The 23,693-nt window shown below is 40.1% G+C and overlaps 1 protein-coding gene across 1 annotated transcript in view; it reads left to right on the top strand.

Annotated features, from left to right (window-relative positions):
• Nucleotides 1-23,693, top strand: part of Gpc6 (glypican 6) — a 1,049,521-nt gene that overhangs the window by 681,224 nt on the left and 344,604 nt on the right. Inside the window, exon 4 of the mRNA XM_031362978.1 lies at nucleotides 2,338-2,503. Coding sequence (XP_031218838.1) covers nucleotides 2,338-2,503 — 166 coding nt within the window. The remainder of the gene's footprint in view (nucleotides 1-2,337; nucleotides 2,504-23,693) is intronic.

The raw sequence follows: 23,693 nt of genomic DNA on the forward strand, positions 1-23,693 counted from the left end.
AGGGGGAGGACCAGAAGCCCATATGTAGAAGGAGGCTTGTGGTTGAATATTTTTGGTCCCTCTCTTTAGTCCCCATTTCAAACAAGTTCAGATTGATGTTGGAAGTTGGAAGTTGAAGTTGGAAGCCGTGTTGTTCACAGATCAGGGCTCGGCTCCCATCCTTACCAGCAGTTAGATCTACTCCTTTTTAATCTTAGAGTGCTGGAGCGGCCAAGGAATCGAGCTGGTCCCTGTTACATTGATCTGAGCTGGTGAGACAGAGAAGCTAATTGATGCAGAGGCTGCCTTTGTTGTGAGTCCCAAAAACAACGTCCAGAGAGGCAAGAGAAGGGATGAGCTGTATGGCCTGTGCCCTGTTATTCCCCTTTTCCGGAGTCACCTGAGCTGCTTTTAGGGATTTAGAGGCACTGATCTCTTCTATAAACTGCTTCAAGGCTGACTAGAGGACAATGGGTGGAGCAGCAGTTAGAGTACCTCAGAAGACACTCCATCCAAGGGGCTGTGGTAAAGCTTAACGTTTGGCAAAGACCTAGAGCCTAAGTCAGGGGATGACAAATGTACAACTTTGTGCGGAACATTAAGAGCTTCAACATTTCATTCCATACGCTCAACCAATAGATAGATGAAAGATGGAAGCAGTTAGTCCTGTCAGATCTGTAATAAATAACTTACATGTAACTTGGGCTAAATTGACAAAGAAGGCGAAGGGCAACGTTGCTAATGGACAAATCTCTAGATCACCATGTACCGACAGCAGTAAGTGTATTCTTTTTAAACATCATTCTATTTCAAAACTGTGAAGCAAAATTACTAAATTAAATAAGCATTTGGGTTTTGGAATTTCTTAGAAAGCATCCACAAACATGACTGCCAAAGCCTGTTTACTCCTGGTAGACTTCAAGGCGCAGGCATTGCCCTGGAGCTCTGTTTCTTGGTAGAGACCTGATTGTGTTCTCAACATAATCTAGGTGAGCCCAGGTTGCAGAGTCTCCTTCATCTACGTTGTCTGTCCCTGAAGACTCTGAGTGCTCGGAATCTCACCTAATAGAGTCATTTGTTGACTCTACACACACAAAGATGGCTGTCAAAGATAAACTTGGGTATTCTGAATAATTTCTCAGAGCTGTAAGGTTGTGAATGGAATATCTGGCATCTTTCTTTAATGAGGAAACATCATGGCTAGAGTATAGACCCTGAAAATAGCTTATTCTAAAAGGAAGAATTGAAAGTCATGGAGACGGGTATGCTAACTAGCTTTATGTCAATTTGGCACATATTAAAGCTATCTGAAAGGAAAGGACCTCAATTGAGAAAATGCCTCCATAGGATCTAGCTGTAAGGCTATTTTTAAATTTTGGTTTATGGTAGGTAGTGTGCCATGCCTGGGCTGATGGCCCTGGGTTCTATAAGGAAGCAGGCTGAGCAAAGTACAAAGAGAAAGCCAGGGAGCAGCAGCACTTCTCCACGGCCCCAGAGAAAGCCAGCAAGCAGCAGCACTTCTACACGGCCCAGGTGTCTTCTCATGAGGAAGGCTCTTGCTGCCTTTCTCCCTGTATTTCTGTTCTTATCCTCTCTGCACCCCAAGTTTACTGCTCGAGGTTTGATTTGGGGCACTTCATTTCTTGTTCCAGATAAACAGCACTTCGTTGTCATTTTTAGTGGTGACTCTGAATCCAAAAAAAAAAAAAAAAAAATTCCTGCTTGCAAACCAAGCCGGATCCATTTTAAGTGAACTTTCTAGAGTCCTGTACCCCCAGATGCCCGAAGACAGGACCTTAACAGGTCCATTCCTTCTACTTCTGTGCAGGCCCAGGTCACACAGATCCCAGACAAGGGAATATTGAGCCTCAATAGCAGTTGTGTACTCCGGAAAGATAACCGCCAACCTCTGCTGGCAAAGGATCGGGTAACAACCAGTTAGAAATTTCACAAGAGGTGTCACATTAAATTTTAATAGCAGCTCCCTCTTTACGAGGCTCTTAGCTCTTCAAGTTGCAGCCTACATGATCTTGCTTCATAGTCTCCTACAAGGAAATGGTGTCTGATTTAGGATTGAATTGCAGTGACAGAGAGAAAGAGCAAAGTGTGGACAGGAACATCTCAGGAAGTCACTGCTTTGCTGAGCAATGGTATTTAATAGGAATCGCCTGACTCTCCTATGAAAAATTGAAAAGGGCTCAGCTTCTAACCATTCTTCAACCCTCCATATGGCTCTTTAAGGTTTAGCAGAACAGTTTTGCCTGTTTCTCACCATGGTATTTAGGGAAACATGACTTCTTTTTCTGCTCCCTTTTATCTCTTCAATTCTGAATTTCACCCCGTCTTGTATATTTACAGGTGAGCCCCACCCCTGGGTGCATCCGGGCTCTCATGAAGATGCTATACTGCCCATACTGCCGAGGCTTGCCCACTGTGAGACCTTGCAACAACTACTGCCTCAACGTCATGAAGGGCTGCCTGGCCAACCAGGCGGATTTGGACACTGAGTGGAATCTCTTCATAGGTAAGGGCATTCAACAGGTCCGGTACCTGAGGCCTGAGACCGGAAAGCAATCTTGATACTTGGTGTTTCCGCAGGTTCACAAGCTGTGATCACTTACAGAACAGCTTTTTGTAGCAATTTTATAGCAATTTTAAAATATTATTTTGCAGTTTTCCTTGATGTCACATCCTCCAAACTAGGAATTCCTTGTATTTTTCAAGTAAGTTCCCCAAAAAGAATTGCAAGCCAGCAAGCAATTCAATCAGCGTATTTTATTAAGTTTCAATTTCTTGAATAGAAGCAAGTATCAAAGAATTTTTATTTAAAAAAAAACACTCATGATATTATTTTTATTTGTTCTAAATTAAGATTTTGCAAAACAATTCCTCAAATTGCGAGAATGAGAAGAGCTCACTGTTTTTAGTAACACATTCACATGTCCCATGCCGTCCTGGGGGAAAGAGACAAGCACGGGAGGGTTCAGAAGGTAGAAGGGGAGACGAGGAGGATGCAGAAAAAAAAGGTTCTGCATCGAGGCTCTGCTCAAAGATGTTTCTCAAACAGCTCTCTAAGGATAAAAGGACAGATTTTACAGGCAGGCTTCTCCCAGGAAAATACACAAGCCTTGAAAGAGTAAATGTGTTTTCTTCCCCCTCTGTCAAATGGCCTTCAAGTAAAAGTGCTTTCCGTTGCATTTACTGCAATTACAGAGTGACAAGTGGAGAGTTGAAAATAGCAGCTGAATTTGTCATCCTCAGAGGACCCTCATCATGTATGCAAGCCTCTAAGCAGGAAGCTCCAGGAGGGCCTCCTGACAGTTCACAAGATTTGGTGTAAGGCAGTGGGGTTATTCAGGAATAGCAGTCTTTGCTCTAGTGGACTGAATTACAGACCCACAGCTTTGCCAGGGAAACCCCTTGGCTAGCTTACTGTTTTGTTTAAGAAGACCAGAGAAAATATTTCTGAAGTTAAAAGCAGAAGGTAGGTTAAACAGGAAGTCATCTAAGAATGCTCGGAACAAGTTCAGAATGTGAAAGTGTGTTCGCTGAGCTGTCTGCACTCAGGGATACATCTTTAGGACCTAGGTTACTTTATGTGAAAACACAGTGACATGATTTCTCACTAAGATTTTTGAGGTATTAATGAGTGAAATATAGGAATAAATATGTCCTTCCGCAATGTAAGATTTGGATTAATTGTGGCAAAAAAAAAAAAAAAAAAAAAAAGGTTACCCATTTACCCAAATCATGCTTGTAAAAATGTAATCTCATCCAAAAGAAATTTAAAAAAGAGTTTCATAGTTTTAAAATTAGATTAAAGATCCTAGAGTTCCTTGAAATTATATAGATCATTTATACTTTTGGGTTGAAATGGCCCTAGTTACTGGTACTGTCTTTGGTGAAGCTGAACAGTTGAGGGATATTTTTATATGGATGTTACTTGCAAGAACAATAGTTACTTTTAATGTTTTTTATATTTATGTGTTGTTTGTGTGTGTATTTGTGCCAAGCCACTCACGTGGAAGTCAGAGGGAAATATGAGAGTGTCTTTGCACCATGTGACTTCCAGGAACTAGCTCAGGCTTGGTGGCAAATGCCTTTACCCACTGAGACATCTGGAAGCCCCCTAAGAGTGACTCCTTAATTGTTTCCCCTTGGTGCTCATTGGCTGTCCTAACATAAAACAAATCTTTCTTCTATCAATACACCTTGTTGTTAGCTGCCAGATTGATGTGAAATGTAATGTCTCAAACAAAATCAGTTGATTTTTAAAAACTAAAATATGAGCTCCCGTGTGTGTTGGTTATATTCAGTGATGAGCAGAATGAGGGGCTTTCTGCTTACCCAAGTTCTGGCTAGCTTGATTTCGAATGCTTCCCTCCTCTCTTCTTTTACCAGTCTCAAGGCTTCATTAGGTAACTCTTATGGTTTTTCTTTTTCCTCCTGTTTTGCTATGACATTGACAATTCCCCACCAGCGTAGACCAGTAGAGCCAAATAAATACTAGTCTGGATGTGCAATTTATTCACACATTTATTGGATGAATTAGCCGATTCCATTATCTGTACAGATACATCCAATGCTACAGTGTTACAGTGGCCTCAGGAGCAGCAGCAAGAGTCAGTAAGAGTCCAACATTGCTGTGTAAATGCTTTTCCTCTGATGAGTGCCTGAAGCCCTTCTTGCCTGTGTAAGCGGGTGTCTAGTCCTCAGAACCTACACTTCTCTTACATCCAATTACATCTGCTGTGTATGCTCCATGGACTGTTTAGAGCTTTCATGATAGTTTTCTTAATTTATTATGTATTCATCTAAAATAGTAACTGTGGTCTGTTGTTAGCTGTCAGCAAGAGTCAATTCGGTGCTGGTTCTCATGGTCTTTGCAATGTCAAGACTTAATTGAAAAGGAAAAGTACTTAGAATTCACTTGGTGTCTGGATTGTGTCAGAAGAAAGGTGTTTTAAGTGATCGAGTGCAAACCACAAAGGAATTCCATCCACTTCTGAAGTCCTGTGGCTGTGGTGGGGGTGTTTCCCTTCCGTCTTAAAAGAAAATCAGGAATCTATTCAAGATTAATTTTTTAGCAACATCTTCAACAAGTTAAACTGGTAGCTCTCTATAAGAGCAGCAATTAAAATCCTCACCAAGATCATATGGAAAAGGAGGAACTCTTTATTAAAACAGAACTTTTTTTAAGTTGCTGACAACCTTGAAAAGAAGTCTACTAGACCAAGCTGAGTGTGCTTAAAAAGCATCAGTGTAGCAGCTTTAGCTAGGGTCTCACCTGCTCTCTAGCAGCCTGTAGCATAGTCCAGAATAAAGTACAGCCCACAGAACCCTTGGTAATCAGTCAGAATGAATGGGTGATCTGTGGACACCCGAAGCCAGACAGTACCCCTGAGGAACATGGAAGCCATTCCTAGCCTGATCTTACCATCAGGAACAGCAGAACTCCCAATCAAGACCGTGAAGGGCTGCTGAGGCACTTCGCCCAGCTGTTGCTTTGTATGCACACACAATTTGTCCCATGTAGTCTTCTGAATGGTGCCTATGTGCAAAATGATTTTCTTCAGAAAATGTGTTTGGATTAATTCAACAATTTTGCAAGGAATCAGTTTGTGTGTAGAACTCATATTAGTATGATCCTCTTGATATTTGCGTATTTAATGCCGATACCATGAATTTACAGGTAAGAACTGTTCTATTTGACAAAGAGCCATGCTGTAAATTACACCTAGAGTATAAGCACAGAAATCAGAGATCAAATTATGTTTTAGTGGCTATAATCAATCTTGCCTAAACTTTAAAACCCTTGTTTTGTGGGAAAGTCTCCTCCAAACAGTTGGTACCATTAGAGTTTACTGACTGTGAGAGCAAAAGGTTCTTTACAAAGAAGGCGGAGGAGGAGGAGGAAGAGGAGAAAGAGGAGGAGGAGGAGGAGGAGGAGGAGGAGGAGGAGGAAAAGGAGGAGGAGGAAGAGAAGAAGAAGGAGCTGCTGCTATGAGGCAAGAATGATTAGTACAAGAGGCGGGATCTGTTTCATTCTGACCTACATTTTAATCCTATAAAAATCACACACAATGCTTCTAATCACAGACTTTGTAGAAGACCTTCAGGTGCTTTTGTTCCAATTATATAGCCTGTTCGGTTTTATCCAGTCAATATGACTTTAATTACTTTAGTGTATTATTTCAAAACACTATTGAATATGCAAGATATATGTGCTTTTGCCTATAGGGAATTTAATACAGTTTGTTATGATACAGTATCTTAAGATTGTAGAAGTTTAAGATACTAGATACCTACTCAGAAAGGAGATTTTCAAGACTCAGGGAAGCCTTACACGGGGGAAGTATAGAATGAAATAGTGAATAACATGGAATCAAATTAGCATCATCTAATATAACTGATGTCAAACAGCAATTGCATATATAACCCTCATATTATAAGTTTCAGTAAGTCTAGCATGTTCTAGCTGTGGTTCTCAAAATACTTGTTTTCATTTTTGATATTTATTATAATCAAACCTCACTACTACTAACTTGAACTGATGGACTTTGTAAAGTAGAATTACTCTGATAACAACAAAAATAGATGTGAACTAGTCAGAGATGAAGAGCTAGACTGCATCTGGTATTAGAAGATTACATTACCCATTAGGCCTTGGACACTCAAAGAATTGACCACCAGTGTTTTCAAACTGGCTGGACTTCCCTTTTTTTCCAGACTGGCCAATTGGTATGTTCCAAGACAGTCCAAATATAAACTGGTGAGGCTTCCTTCCTTCCTTCCTTCTTTCTTTCCTTCTTCCTTCTTTCCTTCCTTCCTTCTTTCTGTCCTTCCTTCCTTCTTCCCTTCCTTACTCCCTCCCTTCCTTTTTTCCTCTTTCCTTCATTAATTCAGGGTGCATTTACCTAGAGCCCATTAACACTTTTGCTTTGGTGTAGGCATGTGATAGAACAGTAGATGGGTGTGGCTAATGCTTGATGTGAGCTTTAATAACATATACTCTTTAAATGGAATGCATGGAAACCTGACAGGAAGGTTTAATACAATATAAAGACATTTGTGTTTTCCTATATAGGTCTTCTATCTTTAATGTAATTCTGCTTAACTAAGTAATTTACAACTCATGTATCTCTGTTGTTAACAAAGTTTATAAGATCAGGAATGGCTGAAACAAATCAGATAATGAATCTAGATCTTCGATTGTGACAGCCGCTGCTATCAACTTGCAAACTAGAGCAAGCTACAAAGAAACTGAGTTAGGTCAGTTGACTGACACATGTTACGTAATAACTTGAACCTTTGGTACACAAATGTCTTTCTCAGAACTACACGAATAGTCTTCATTGTAAATCACATATACTCTTCTTTCTCTTTGGTTAAAACGATGTCAGATAAACCCTATTTGAAGTAAGAAGGTAAGCATGTGTTGTTCATAGCAAATAAATGCAGAATTTATTTTATAAACTGGATTTTATAAACTTATTTTATAAGACTGGGTGATGTCTGCCTCTTAGATGGCTTATAAGATAAACATGGGAGACTATTTCAAACATCTGTGTATAATACTATTTCAAAGACATTCTCAAGCATAAAATTTTGTAACATAAAATCTGATAAGAAGTTCTTCAGTTACTGAACATCCCACAGTAGGTTTTATATTACCCTTGCTGATAAGCCCTGAAATAGCATGTTTGTAAAACCTGTAGGCCCGGAGCATTGAAAATGGACTGGGACGTGTGGGCCTGTTGACGGTGTTTCATTTTGGAAGGGCTGTGAGCTTTCACAAGGCTGGGACCCTTCCTTGTTCGCTCTTACTCTCGCCCTCCTACATTAGCATAGAGATATGAGCTCTCAGCTTTCCTGACCCCCAGCGCTTTGCTCCCTAGCCCACCACCGCTTTGCTCCCTAGCCCACCACCGCTTTGCTCCCCCACCCACCAGCGCTTTGCTCCCCCATCATGGACTAGAACTGTCTGAAGCTCTAAGCTGAATTAAGCACTTTCTTTGATAAGTTGCATTTACCACAGTGTTTTGACACAATATCAGAAAAGGGACAAGACATCAGGTACCAAGGAAACCCTTATTTTGACCAAAATAACTTACCCTGTATGTTGTTGTCATGTTATCAAAATATCTCAATGAAGGAGGTGTTAATGATAGCTCTGTGCGGGCTGCTTTACCTATCAGTGCAACAGCTGCAGCTATGACAACAGCTGTTCTAACACACTTTTCCAATTCAAAGTTGTCTCAAAGGGAGAACTGAGGATCATGTTTGAGTTATTCTTGAAATGACTTTTTCTTCTCCTTAGGCTTCTTTCTGTACCAGTCATAGTTGGCACCACTAAAAAGACCCATCCCTTCCTTTCCCAATCTCTGATTTATTTATTCGGTTCATGCCTCAAGGAACAAGGGGTAAAAATCAACTTTAGAGATGTGGTCTGGTCATTTATTTTGACAGTCAAGACCTATTTTTATTTGATATTTTAAAGGTGAGGTAAACACAAATGCTTGTGCGAGTAATTTAAATTCCTGAGAAACTTCATGGTATGCAAAAACTTTGAGGTTAAAAATCACCTAAAAATAATGTATCTATTAATACTCCATCAGATAACCAAGAGAGAATTTAAATTAAGATTGAGCATGAAGTATTCTTTGTCCTTGAAATAATAATAGATTATATATAAATCTCACATAAAAGGTATGTGTTCAATTTTTCTCTTTGCATGGATTTTAATAATTTGTTACACTAACAATTTCCTTTATTTCACTTTGAAAAGTGAATATACAACAATGAAATATAAGTTGTTAACTATGTAGCATTCTTCAAGTACTGACATACCTGTATTTATTCCAATTTTATTCTTTAAGGTTCAGGAGGTTTTTTTTTTTTAAGCCAATTCAGACAATTAAATATGAAATGAACCTGACAGTATTTTCCACTAAAACCCCAATGCTCGGGAAATGGATTGATTGATGAGAGGATCTAAGAATTATATTGGAAAGGGTAAGTAAATAGGAAGCAGTGAGAAACTTTGGAGTAACAATATTCCCTGCCACACCCACATATGGGGGACCTTCCAGGTTGAAGTGGTTTTCAGATTGAGAAACTCACAGTGACTCTGCTCTGTTGCAATCCAGTGTCTTTGCTTACTGTACCATGATGTCCCTGTCTTTGATATGATCTAATGTTCCAAACTCATACAATGGAATGTAGTTACAAAAATTTATTCTCTAGACCAAAACCAAGCAGTCTGCTCCAGCCTGCTGGAGAGCTCATATCACAAACAATGGTGAGAGAACTCCTTAGGGATAATTTCCCTCACGCCTGCATTTGACAGCACTGCTGTGCTTTAAGCTGAGTCTCATTGCTGAATTTTAAATACTTGGCAAGTCCCTGATGGCACAACTGAACATGTGTATAATATTATACTTTATTTATTTAGTGCTCAGACATATACTTCCTCAACTTGTCTATAAGAGAATGTTCCCATTTGTCTTGCTGTAATCATAGCAGTGGTCCAGGGTCCATATCCACCTTGAAGTTATAAGAAAGAGCATACCCACTTCCTTAATCCTGAATCCCATTTGTAGAACATCATGTGAAAACAGTAATAGCTGGTATGTGTTAGACACCATATATCAGGCAACATGAGAATTATTTGAGTTTTTAATTCCCTACAAAAGCCCTATTAAGAAGCCAACATAGTAAGCTTTGTTTGACAGATGTTCAAACCAAGACCAGAGAAATTTAATAGACTAATAATGGTCACATAACCTGTAAATTACTGTGGTAAGATTTGTGTTCAGAACATGGACTCTTAGCTACTAGACCAGATAACTCTTCGTGTTGTTTTAGGAAATGCACAATAGTGTCTAGAGACATAGATTGGTAACTTGTATTGGGGAAAATTGAAGGTGTGATATTAACACTATTCTGATAAGTGTCTTCAATGATGGAAATATTCTCTCTATTTTCAATAGTCCAGTAGAGTGCCAATAGCCCACTTGCCACATGTGGCACTTTGGAGTATATCTAGTGAGAAGAATCAATCGAGAATTTAAATGTGTGTATATTTAATAAAAGTGGCTGTTGAATGCTTCAAATATAGCTATTGTGTCCTAGGAACCAGAGGAATCATATCTTTTTAAAGTCATTTCCCCTTATGCTTATTGAAGCATACCTGGCAAATACATATTTGCACACTTAGGTATGAAATGTAATACTTCCATTTGAATGTTCATTGTATGTAGATAATGGTTGTTATTGATAATGTAGACTTAGCTCCTTACAATTTTTGTTTTTGACATGATACAACTCAATGTCTCAATATGTCTGATTCTATTTCCAATAGTCTTTCTCAGATGATATCCTTTTGCTGATGGAGTAGTTACCTAGGCAATAGACACCAGAGAAGGCCATGTAACCTCATCTTAAGGCTTGAGACAGAATTTTCCAAAAAGATGGGATGTGTGTTTTCAAAGCTGAGTTGCATTAAGTGGGTGAGGGTTAAGTGAAAGGTCAAGATCTCATGCCACTTTGTGGGGTGAATGCTAGGTGACCTCATTTACAGTCTATGCAACTTAAATAATGCTGTTTAGACTTCATGAATTGTCTTATTCACATGAACAAAAGAGAGTGCCTTCCTCTTATTACAATGCAGACTGAGTGGGGATATCCAGAGACCATCAGTGTGTCAACCAGAGATAAGGCTAGAGGGAAAGGAAATGTGTTAGAACATCATTAACTCACAAGAACTGAAAGGCAAATATGAGAAAGGCATACTCCACTGTCTAAGATGTTGCTTATTTCTATTTCTCAGTTTTTCTTGGGTCCTTGAAGGCAAGACCCTTCCTAGCAGACAAGGCAGTGCCCCTGCTCAGGTCTCAGGGCAAGAGCAGTCAAGGATGCCAGTGTCGGGACACAGTGACATGAAGCACAAGCGTAATAGGGTTGAGAACTTAGGAAAAACTCACCAAATTGAAAGGGGTAATCCTGCATCTAAGTCCTTCCAGGCCAGGATGGCTAGGACTCCATTATAAAGGTTTCAAGTCAGTCTAAGTACTTTCTTTTGTCTTGAAGTCAGTGGCAAAACTCGGGGCTCTTTTACCCAAGGAATGGCAGAATCAAAGTCACCATCTGACAGCCAAGTAAAGGATGGAGTCAGACAGATGAGAAGAATGACAGTGGCATCAGAGACACCATCACGTGATGCATGGAGGAGGCAGAAAGCAGTCATCATTGTAGAGCAGCAAAGGGAGATTTGTAAGAGTTCTAGGTAGACAGCAAAGTCTAAATGTGGAGGCAAGAGAGCTACAAATCAGCTCTGGCTAAGATAGGCATCCCACAGAAAGATGGTGGTGTCAGCAAATAGAGGAGCTAGTTCCGGGAATGGAAATGATGGATTTCTGTAATCTGTGTAGGGCTTCTTTTATTTGAGAGACAGTGAGACCAATAAATGGTCATGCTCAATTGGATTTTTAAAATGGTGATACTCTCTGTTGCTAAGGCAGAAGCCAGGATTCCAAGAATCACTGGAGGGTTTCCAAGGGCTGAAGGATTCAGGAGGCAACTTCCTGAATCAAACCGTACAGATGTGCCCAGAGTCCCCACTCCTGGGCTGACACAGGTGCCTGCCTATTCTTTTTCTGAGAAATTGTGCTTCTTTACCACTAATGTAAACACTTAAAAGATTGCTCATTATACACACTCTCAGAAAAACCCTGTATGTTCCCCAGCCTTTTAAATTAAATGTACCTAGAATGCTGCGTTCAGCTTATGATTCAACAGAGACGTGCCCGAGTGCTTCCCACAGTGCCCGTTCACACCCAGCCACCCCTCGGTTGGTCGTCTTTACCACATACAGTGACATTTTATAATTGCAGTCAACCTAAGAGGAAACTTCATGTCTATTGCTCTTGCCTTTTTCAGGACAGGCAGCCTTGGACTATTTTGTTCATTTCTGGCCATCCCTAAGTTCTGAAGTGCAAATTGAGGCATGAAAAAAAGTTAATTTTATGAACAATGATATCATTCCCAAAAGGAATTAATCCCCCCATCTGGCAAGAACTTCACATATCATAAAGTGGCCCTTGACTTCATTGTATGCCCAGTGGCCCACTTGTCCCAAAGAAAGCTCAACACACAGGGACCAGTGTAATCTATTCACTGGATTCTCTACACTGAGTCCCCTAGGGGACAGCACAAATATACACAACGTGGCTTTTGCAGTCCAGTCTCCAAAGGCGCAACCGCTTGCTTACACTCATCTTTTGAAATTTCACGTTGCTACCTTCCTGATTTAAGAATGCCCTAGAGTATAAATTATTTCTCAAAACTTCTGGAGTGACTTTTGTCAAATGCTTTCTGTTTAGCCCATTAAAGGTGAAAACCATGAAATATTACTTGACTTATAACTCAAGAAAAAGCCCTAAAACCACCTGTCCCTCTTTGGAAGAAGGAGTGGGTCTGTGAACAGTAATTTGAGGTCACAGTATGTGGCTCAGAGCAAAGGTTGAGCCTGAGGCTGCGTTCAGTCCTCTGTTCTTGTGAGGGCTTACAGTTGTGTTTCTTAACACGTATGGAGGTCTAGGCTTTTTAGATCAAAACTTCACACAATAAAATAGTGCCCCTGCAGCACTAAAAACGTGGCTCTTTATTGTTGAAATATGATTCCATTTCCTTTTAATTGAATTTCATAATGTTGCTATTAAGATACATGAACTGTGTGGAATTAGATGTTGAAATCCACTTTTTTACAAATAATTGTTGATTTGAAAAAAAATTCACTAATTCTGCTGTGCTGTGTATCGGTTCCTCTTCCTTTTGATCTTTGATGCCCGACTATCAGAGTGTCCCTATGCATCAGAAACTTGTTTAAATCAACTTCTAAGATGTACGATCAGTATTTAATTCAGAATTACATCCTGGCATTTTCAAGATGGAGAAATGAAGAGTTTGAAAATACAGCATGATGAAGTATAAGCCTTATTCAACCCATTGATTATAGGATGAAAATCAGATTTTTTCAAACTGAAATGTGTTGATCCAGCAGAAGAAAAACCACTTGAGAGCTATAGAGGCAATGAGCAAATGTCATGTGATCTTCCCTGATAAATCTATATTCATTTATATGGGAAAATCGTAGCCATCTATACTAATTAACAGAGTAAGAACCTAACCATTAAGCCATTGTCTTCTAACAGACACCAGGGCATTTATTTTTTAACTTAGACTACACTTTTTCAAGGATACTTCTTATTTGCTATGTAATAACATAATTATTGGGTTTTTTTTTTTTTGCTTCAAGTAATAAAAATGAGTCCATGTAGAACACACGGTACCCATGAGGAGGTCAAAGGACAGTCTGAAGCATCGGTTCTTATTCATGCCTTCCTACCTTGTGTGACACAGCATCTAGTTGCTTACTGCTGGGCATACTAAGCTAGCTAGCCTACCTGCTTCTGTGTCTGCTTTCCATCTCACTGTAAGAGCACTAGAATGACAGATGTGTACTACTGTACCCTGCCTTACTTGGGTCCTTGTGATAGGTTATAGCAAGTGCTATAACCACAGAGCAACTTCCCCAACTCCAAATTGATCTGAATTGGTCATAATTTTTGACATAGAGCATTTCTCTATTTCACTTAAATGTCTTCTGACCACATGCTTCTTCTCAGATGATCATTTAAAGGTCTATTTAACCTAGCCTATATCTGTATAAAATTTAACATTAGAAGATCCTTCTTTCCTTATCAGGGGTTCAATATGTAGACATTAAGTTTCAACTCTAAGCCTTATATCCCAAGGATTGTGCAAAAGAACTAGCTCTTCCAAATGGTTACTATACAATTTTGATATGCCTGGAATCATATTTTTTGACATTTATTTCTAAACAATTTTAAATTGATTAAATTACTGTAAAAAGAGTAGAGGTTTCACTATCACTTTCTCACTTGATTCTCATATAAAATCATACATGTATAGCCATAGCACAATGAATGAAACCCGAAGATTAACTTTGATAAGAAACCCTTTCCCTGTGTGCCCAATTCTAATTCCTCTACTTCATCCCAGCATATTTCCTTATATCTTAGCATCTAACTCCATCGACTACATGCATTTTCATGCCATGGCTTCCTTGTCTTCTCTGGTCTCTGACAGTTTCTCACTTTCCTTTTCTTCTGTGTCCTTGACTTTGACAATCACTACTTAACACACACACACACACACACACACACACACACACATTATGGAATCTCTCTCAAATTGTATTTATCTGGCATTCTTTATTGTCTGCTATGCTTTCTTCACTTTCACTACTTTTTTCTTTCTCTTACTGATATATTTTTAAGAAATTCCATTGTTCCAATAAAGTTGAAACTTCATCCCCAGGGTTGGAAGATGAGGCTCCAGTAGAGGTGTTCAGGTCATGAGGGAGAGCTTTGCGTTATCATGAGAGTGAGTTTGTTCAGCCCCTGCACATCTTCTTGTTCACTCTTGACACTGTACTGGCTAGTTTTATGTCAACTCAACACAAGCTCGAGTCATTGGAGAGGATGGAACCTCAATTAAGAAAATAAGAAAATGCTTCTATAAGACCAGGCTGTAGGCAAGCCTGTATGGCATCTTCTTAATTAGTGACTGATGGGGAAGGGGCCAGCCTCTTGTGAGTGGTTCGGTCCCTGAGCTCTATAAAAAGCAGGCTGAGCAAGCCATGGGGAGCAAGCCCATAATCAGCACTTCTCCATGGCCTCTGCATCAGCTCCTGACTCCAGGTTCCTGTGCTGCTTGAGTTTCAGTTTAACCCTCCTTGAATAATGATGTGTAAGCATAAGCAAAATAAACCCTTTTCTCCCCAAGTTACTTTGGTCATGGTGTTTTGTTGCAGCAACAAAAACCCTAAGCCTGATGCCTTCTTTCTTGTAGGAATAGAGAAAGTAGCTTCCCATCTGTTGTCCCAGCAACCTTCAACTCCCAGCCTCCAGAACCATGAGTCAAGTGAGCTTCTACCCCTTAAAAATTACCCAGTTTTTTCCTGCTATCACATCATAAAACAGACTAAGCCTACAAGACAGTTGAAGTGCAGGGCATTGTGCTCCCTCTCCTCAGCTTTGCCTCTGATTGGTCATCTACCAGGGCACCTTTAAAATGACAACAGCTACCATTACAATGTTTGACAGACATACCACATTTCCCTCTTTCCTTCTATGTGCACGCACTAATGAGAAATTTACTCCCTCCCAAATGCCTGTGGCTCTTTCCCTACTAATTCCTTTTTTTACTTCATTATGTGTATGTATGACTACAGATTCATGGATGCGTATCACATGGATATGATCCAACAATATTCATCACGTTGCTTATGTAATTCCCATTTTTATTCATAAAGAGTTCCTTGCAGTTAACAGTATATCCTTTGACACGATTCCCATACTCTGGAAACATTTTCTCATCTGTGCCACTGTTAGCTATCTCAAGATCACTTGGCGTTTTTCCTACTCCAGTCCTTGAATCAACCTCTTCTCTACAAACTCCTCATTCCTCTAATTGGAAAATGTAAAGATACTGGCATCTCTACTGAACTGTAAACCTCTCCACACACTTAGAAAATACATTTCTTTACAACTCCACACATACATTTCCATGAACTCGTTTATCTGGAGTGTTTAGCAATGAGTTCACAGTCATGCAGACTCGGTACTAAGAAATTCATTTCCCCCTTACCTATTCCTCTAGTTTCTAACATCCTTTTCCAACAGTAAAATCGTGTGTTTATGTACTTTAGAGTTGCCGACTGTTACCTTTAAGATGCATATTGACAGTGCAATTCCTGCATGTGGATTCTGTCTTGTCATTAGGGTTGTAGGATATGGGAAAATTATACTGTCTCAAAGTTACTTGGAATCTTTTCTGTCCTGTCTTTTAAAATATCTCAAACATTGGTGATTGAGTTACTTCGTACTTGTTGTGTTTCCTTCCGTATACTCTACCATCCTGGTTGACTCTCCAGTTATTTCTTTATTTAATCCTCCATGAAAACATTGCTCTAAGTGTCAGACTGTACATGAGTCATGTTTTCTCTACACTGAACCAGACCATTTCTCCTTATGTTCATCCTTTTCTGAACTACTTGATACAGGCTGATCAATTTCTTCTCAGCTTTAGCTTCTGCCTCCAACACTCACATGTGGCCAGATGAGTGTGAGTCACTTAGAACCCCCTTTCTTACAATGTAAATGGCAATCTGCTGAGACTCTTCTATCCCTATGGGTTAAAATGTCTCTCTTGCTCACTCAGACACTTTGGATGGATTCTAATAAAGATATTTGCATTCAGATGTAGGAACAAGGGTTAAGAAAGAAAAAGAAGAGCGAGGGCGGGGGTTTGGAGGAGACACACACAAGAGCACGTGTGTGGGTCTCTCTGACACATTTAACTAAATAAATTAATAGGACTTTTCCCCAAACACACCATGTAGGACTTTTCTAAACTAAGATATTCTTACTAAAATAAACTCAAAGAAACTCCACAACAAACTATTAAATGAATGAAATGCATGTTAACTATGAATAGCAACTGAGTCAATGTATGTTTATTTAAAACTATTTTCAATGTATAAGAAGCATTTTCATGGTCTTCTAAATGCTTGTGATGTGTCTGGACTTCATCACAAATGTTGTCCTGTTACAGAAATGTCAGGAACAGGTGTGAACATATGAGGAGGACTATAATTACAGCAATTATGGAAAAGTAATTTTCTGATTGTATAAATTGAACAGATTTCAAATAGAGTAGATAGGCCATAAGAAGCAAGCAGGATACCAAAAATAAATATTTGGGGACGTAGGAAATCGCTTGTTAAGTACACATGCCAAATGTGAATGCTTTGTTAACATTTGTGTGATTTAGCTCCTTACAAGTTAAAACCTAAAGTCTTTTTAACTTAAAGAAAGGTAAAATAATGTTAAGATGATTGTTTACAGATACAATTTTGGGCTCGCCCTTCAGGTAGTATCTAATATTTATCTAAAACGTGTGTGCTTTGTGATAACTGACCTAGAGTAAAACAAGAAAAAAATAACTTGGAGAATTATTTCTAAAATTAGAGACTGGCGTGGCTCAGTAAGCAATGAATTCCTGTGAATCAAGCTAAAGTATTTAAAGGAGACGTGACAAGGACACTAAATGCTGGTTCGGGTTTTAGACAAGCCACTTGCACTTTGTGTACCAGATTGGGATCCCTAAAATCCATGGTGCCTTTTCCAAGAATTAGCACGACCTTAAGGCTTCGCTCCTAGGATGGTGTGATTGCAACCTCTTTACAAAGCCTCTTGTGGGCCCCGTGGTTCCAGAAAAGATGTACACAACACCAGTAGCATTAGCAACCATACATTCTTTACCTGCACTATTTTATCTAGCCATCATAAAAGTGTAAGAAATGGGCGCAATCATTGTTCTCCCTTCCCAGAGGAGGAAAGAGACTTGCAGCACAGTCATAGCCATACACGCAGTGGGGCACCACTGTGTAAGATGGCAGGCTTGCCAAGCACACAGTCTGTCTGCCCCCATAGCTCTACCATCTTGTGCCAAAGAAAATCCGGCTTGAGGAACAGAAGGCTTAAGTTCCACCCCCACTCACAAAGATGAACTCAGTGTTATTGGTTCTTGATCGAAGGCTTTATAGGATGTTTTACTCAGCTCCTTCTCGTACTCCCTGGCTTTGAGATGTTTTTTTCAATCATACCCCTGACATCTAAGGTAGGTTATTTTAAACTTTTGTAGAAGATCTGCTTTTACAGAGGTATACTCTGGAGTTTTAGCAGCTGTCTACATTAAGGGGTTGTTTAGGGACCATCTGGGTTCTGAGTCCTACCTGGTCAACGCATGCCCAACCCCTGTCCCTGACAAAAAGAACGTCAGAACAGACGCAGCGAAACCTGCTGTCTAGTGAGATCTGGTGAACAATGTAATTATCGTGAGCAACAGGTGTCAGTGGTTGCCTTGACCCTGGTGACAGCTAGCACAGCCACCTCCATGTGTTTAGCATAGGATTTTCACTAAGATAGCTTATCCCTAGAATTATATCATTTTTCACTTCCTGGATTTCTCCTTTATTTGTGTTCCTTTCTGTGTTTGCATTTTCAGTGAGGTTGTCGTTAAATAAACTTGTTCTGCATGCCCTCAGGCATGCTGTCAAACATTGCTGAATCTTGTCTCATTAATTGTACGTTGCCTGCCTCTTTTACTTCTCAGAACCAAAAGTAGTGTGTATAAAATGTATAATGCAAGCATGCAGTAAGTAGTATCCATGATTAGCAGCCACGATGGCAAAGATGGCCTCTCTAAGAAGGAACTTTTCAAATGAGAGAATAATTAAAATCTATAGAGGGTTTTATGAATGCTGATGATCATTAGTCCATTTCAATAGTACTAAAGATTACAAAATTATAATTAGAATACCTAGGAGTTCTTCCATTTCTGAGCACCTAAATGTGCTCACCTTGGCACGGCAGTGGATGCTTTGAAATGCATTATTATCTTTGGAAAACATTAAAGGAAAACGAAAAACCACAAGGAAGTGCTAAGGTCTACAAACTGCCAAACAAGAAATCAAAGAGCGCTAAAATAGTTAATTCATTCTTACGCCCACCGTTTGGAGATGCAGATGAATGGAATCAAATGAGATCTCAGCCTTTAACAGAAGACTGTTTCCTGAACACGGGTAGAGAATAAACGCCTGACCCCACAGCCATGACCTTTGGCCTTCCTGCCAGCTGTCCTTCCGTGTTCTCAGCTATAGCTGTACTCCATGGTCGTCTTTCACCAACTAAAGACAAGAGGCATGAAAAAGAGAACTATGAAAAAATTACCAGTGATCTTCTCAGCCATAGCAAATAACGTCAGGTGGTTTTAGGGGTAATATGGACTGAGGTGATGCCACTTGAACTTGAAAATGTTTCTGGTCTCATGCCAATGCACTAACTGCAGACACTCTTTATAGCAAAGAGAAGAGTTTTTGAAAGGTAGAAATGGTCTTTCTCAGACCAATTTAATTAGGTTACTTGAAGGCCTTTTTAAATTATTGTGCCAGATGCCAGTAAAATATCAACTCTGTACACTTCTATCACACTGTCTTTATCAACATTTCTTCACTGGATTCTCAATAACTCTAGAGCCTCTGTAAGGGTTTGCCCAAATCACACAGCATCTGACTCCAGACACACAGTTGTTCTATAATCCTAACATTTAATGAAATCGTTTTCTAAATAAACATTTATTTCAGAGGCTTACTTAAAATATGAAGGAAAGTAATACTTTTTGAGAAGTATTTTAAGCATCATTTCTTAAAAGAGTTTGCATTTTGAACAAAATTTATTAACCCATGATGGCTAAAGACACACAAAAGAAGAAATGGCCACAATCATTCAGCTCCTTCCAGTGAGTACCAGAGGCACTCATAACCTTTTTAGTGCTTTTATAAATCCATCCTCCTCTTTTAAAGCTAAACCAAGCCAATCTAATGCAGACCCACCCCCACCAGGAATCCACACCAAGCATGAAAATAGAATTATCTTCAGTGGCATAAACCAGAATATTTACTTGAAACATATATCAACTTTTCACCAAAGTTGGCATAATATACTCTCAATTTAGCCCAAATTTCTCAAAGTTTTCTCAAGGGCATGGAACTAGGTAATAGAATATTGCTAGATTGATTGCTCTGCCTTAATAATTAGAAGGTTTTAATAAGTTGCTTAGCCTTGATGAATAGGATTGCTGAAACTTCCATGCTTCTTGTAGACTAATAAGGTTGAAGTGTCAAGTTTTTAAACGCATTGTGATCCTAACACAACATGATTTTTTAAACCTATCCATCACTTCACTGACCCTCAGAAAATCCACTGTGTTTGCATCCTCCTTACGAAGCCCATCCCAAGCCCTGTTTAAACAGGAGGGTGTTTCAGCATTCTGGGAGGTGATTGTGCCCCGTGGGATGCGCCTCTGATTTCAAACCTCCCACCTGCAAGCACGTGCACCTAAGGCATACACTGTTGTTAGTTTGGGATTTTCTCCTTGGAAATTATGTGAATTCATTTGCTTCCTGTCTTAGTCAGGGTTTCTATTCCTGCACAAACATCATGACCATGAAGCAAGTTGGGGAGAAAAGGGTTTATTTGGCTTACTTCCACATTGCTGTTCATCACCAGAGGAAGTCAGGACTGGAACTCAAGCAGCTCAGGAAGCAGGAGCTGATGCAGGGGCCATGGAGGGATGTTCCTTACTGGCTTGCTCAGCCTGCTCTCTTATAGAACCCAAGACTTCCAGCCCAGGGATGGCACCACCTACAAGGGGCCCTACCTCCTGGATCACTAATTGAGAAAATGCCCCACAGCTGGATCTCATGGAGGCACTTCCCCAAGTGAAGCTCCCTTCTCTGTGATAACTCCAGCCTGTGTCAAGTTGGCACACAAAACCAGCCAGTACAATTGACCCCTTGTCAACTTGACACACAAACACATCACTATTAAGCCTCAACCCTTACTTTCTTATTCATCCCCAAGATCTAAAGTCCCACAGTCTTTACATATTAAAAGTTCAATCCATTTAAAATGTCCAATGTCTTTTAAAATTCAAAGTCTCTTAACTGTGGGCTCCACTAAAATACATTCTTCCTTCAAGAGAGAAAAATATCAGGGCACAGTCACAATCAAAACCAAAACCAGTGTCTGGGATCCAACTCAAGATCTTCTGGGCTCCTCTAAGGGTTTAACCGGTCACTTCTCCAGCTCTGCCCTTTGCAGCACACAGCTTGTCTTCTGGGCTCCAGATGCCTGTACTCCACTGCTGCTGTTGTCCTTTGTGGTCATTCATGGTAATGTCATCACTAAAACACTGTCTTCCGCTGTAACTAGGCTTCACCAATAGCCTCTCATAGGCTTTCATCATGGTGCCAAGCCTCAACTCCTTTGCATGACACCTTCAGTCCCGGGCCATCAATTGCAAACCAATGCTGCCCCTTCACCAATGGCCTTCCATGGCCTCTCACTGTGTCGAGCCTCAGCTGCTCTTCACGACCCCTTCATGCCTTCAAAACCATTACCACCTGGGTGACTCTTACACATTACCAAGTCTTGCTGCAGCACAAGGTACAACCTTGGCTATCTCTGGAACACAGCCTCTTTGTGCTCTCAGAAAAACACTTCCCAGAAGATGTCACCTCAGTGATGCTTATATCTTCCCAAGATATAAGTACTTCGAAAAGGGAAATATTTGTTTGACAAAGCCCAAAGAGCTGCATATGTTCCAATTGTACCTTACGCATAATACTGTAATTCAAGGAAGAGTCTTAAAAGTTGCCCTTCACAACAGAACGTAATGATTATACAGAATCACGAGGCTCTTGTCTAGAAGATGTAGCTGTTCTTTTAAAAAGATGAACAGCATACTTACTTTTACTTTTACATAGATGCCAACCCATCCCATATCAAACAGAAGTCCAAGGTGGTCTTGTTTCACCATTTAAATCTGCTGCAGAGGATTTGAGTCCATAGTATTTCAGGCTGTATAAATAAATTTCTAGTTAATTTTGTAGATTTTCTTAAAATGCATATTTCTTATGAAAGACTTATCGTGAAAATGAAAATTAATACCATTAGTTACATGAGAGGTTTTGTGATTCAAGAGTATTCAATTAATACACACTCCAAGGCCCACTACATATAGCAGTGTGCCTAAGGTAAGGCCTCAGAATACAAGTTTTCCCATTCGATGGGGTGGAAGATGCACAAATCATTAACTATAAATCGTATTTTCATACTAAAGTCCAAATATGTGAAAGGAAAGTGCTGTGGCATAAACAGGTGCAACAGGTAAATATTACCCTTATTAAGCTTAAAAACCATTATCCTGGGTGGTGATGTTTGAACTGAACCCTACATCATAACAAGAGATTGAGTTTGGATGCAAACCTTGTCACCACTTAGCATTGAGTAGAAAGGCAAAGTGATGGGGCAATGAAGATGTTTGTCCTACTTGAGAAAAGTGGTCTCCACAAGCTCATAGCACAGAGGCAAGGCCGCAGATGAGGGGACAGAAGAGCCCCAGAACATATTTATTAAGAGAATGGTTAGGGCCAAGTTACGAGCCACCTCAGACTATGCTGTGGAGCTGATGTCCTTATGCAATGGAGATTCAGATTTGCGTGTTCGGGTTGGGAAACCATCAGTTGCACTTAGAACATATCTAAGGTGGTGCAGCTTCTTTAAAACTTTGCTAAAAGTTCTGGATCTCTAGATTTCTCAACAGTATGGCTTTTATAGTTTGCTCCACACAGTTTAATGAGTAAGAGCGCATTGTAAAGCACATGTTTCATATATATGTATATGTATATATATATATATATATATATATATATATATATATATTCTCTATCTTCCTCTTCCAGACCAAATCTCCGCTTTCCTAAGGCCATGTTTGAGTCAGGAAATGAGTTCTCTGAGTCTCGATGTATCAGAGCCAGAGCCTAAACGCCCTATTGTAAACTGTCTTCCCTAAAGCTCTTTCTTGGGAGGGTTTGGTTCCCTGGCCACTGAGGCAGCTAGAGGAGGGAACCCCCGTTTTCTCCTTGGCTCACTCTCCACCCTCTCTAATGTGGCACCCGGCATGTGCATCCACTTTAGAGGGCTAGAGCTTTATCTTCCATTTTCTCAGAGCTCAGTTGCTGCCAAATGAGCGTGTCAGAAAGGTTTTTAGAGGATCTTAAGACCAGTGGCTTCATTTTTGAAGAGAACGACTGTCATGGGCCATTGACGGGATCACCACATCTTAGCAACAGAAGCGCAGGAAATTGGGCAGATGCATCCTGATTCTACTGCTCAATGTAGCTAAACTCCCCAGCTATGTTCAGAGCGGATGTAATGGAAGCAGTGCTTTCCAACCCAGATACTTAATTCCAAGTGGAATTCAGTGGGACCTATGGTAGTTTTACTTTAATTCCAAGGGCAATTTGGATGAATAACTGCCTGTAAAGGCTCTGGATTGGAGAGGTTTCTCTGCTTTTGAAATACAATAGAGATATAGTCACCATCCACAAATAATGGTTTTGTGTCTGTGTGTACTCTCGGCACATGAATGCATATGTGTGGGAGAGGGACGTGTGTGTGTGTGTGTGTGTGTCTGTGTGTGTGTGTGTGTGTGTGTGTGTGTGTGTGTGGTGTGTCCTATGTATGTGACATATTCACACACGTGTGTTTGGTGTACTAGCCCACCATCACTTGTGTGGAGACCAGAGAGGATGTCAGGTGACCTGCTCCACCACTCTGTGTCTTATTCCCTTAGGGAGGCTCTCTCTCTGAACCTGGATGGAACTTAGTACCAGAAAGCCCCAGCTATGCTCCTGGTTTTGGTACCCATGCTCCCATGCTGCTCTGGATACAGTTGCATCCTTCGGCACCCAGCTTTTAGAAGGGGTTCAGGTCCTTGTGCTTGCACACCAAGCTTCTCTGACCCATCTCCACCATCCAAACTATAGGATATTAGACCAAAGAGCAAAGGTAGTGGTTTTTTCCATTTTATCTTAAATTTTCAACTGCATTCTTTTAAGTGTGTCTCATTAAACCTTCAAAGGACGTTTGAAGAGAAACAAAATAATTAGCCGAGATCGTTGTTCAAATCTGAGCCATGTACAGTTAAACCAGGGCAGG

This window comes from Mastomys coucha, unplaced genomic scaffold, assembly GCF_008632895.1.
Source record: "Mastomys coucha isolate ucsf_1 unplaced genomic scaffold, UCSF_Mcou_1 pScaffold9, whole genome shotgun sequence".
Taxonomy (NCBI): Eukaryota; Metazoa; Chordata; class Mammalia; order Rodentia; family Muridae; genus Mastomys; species Mastomys coucha.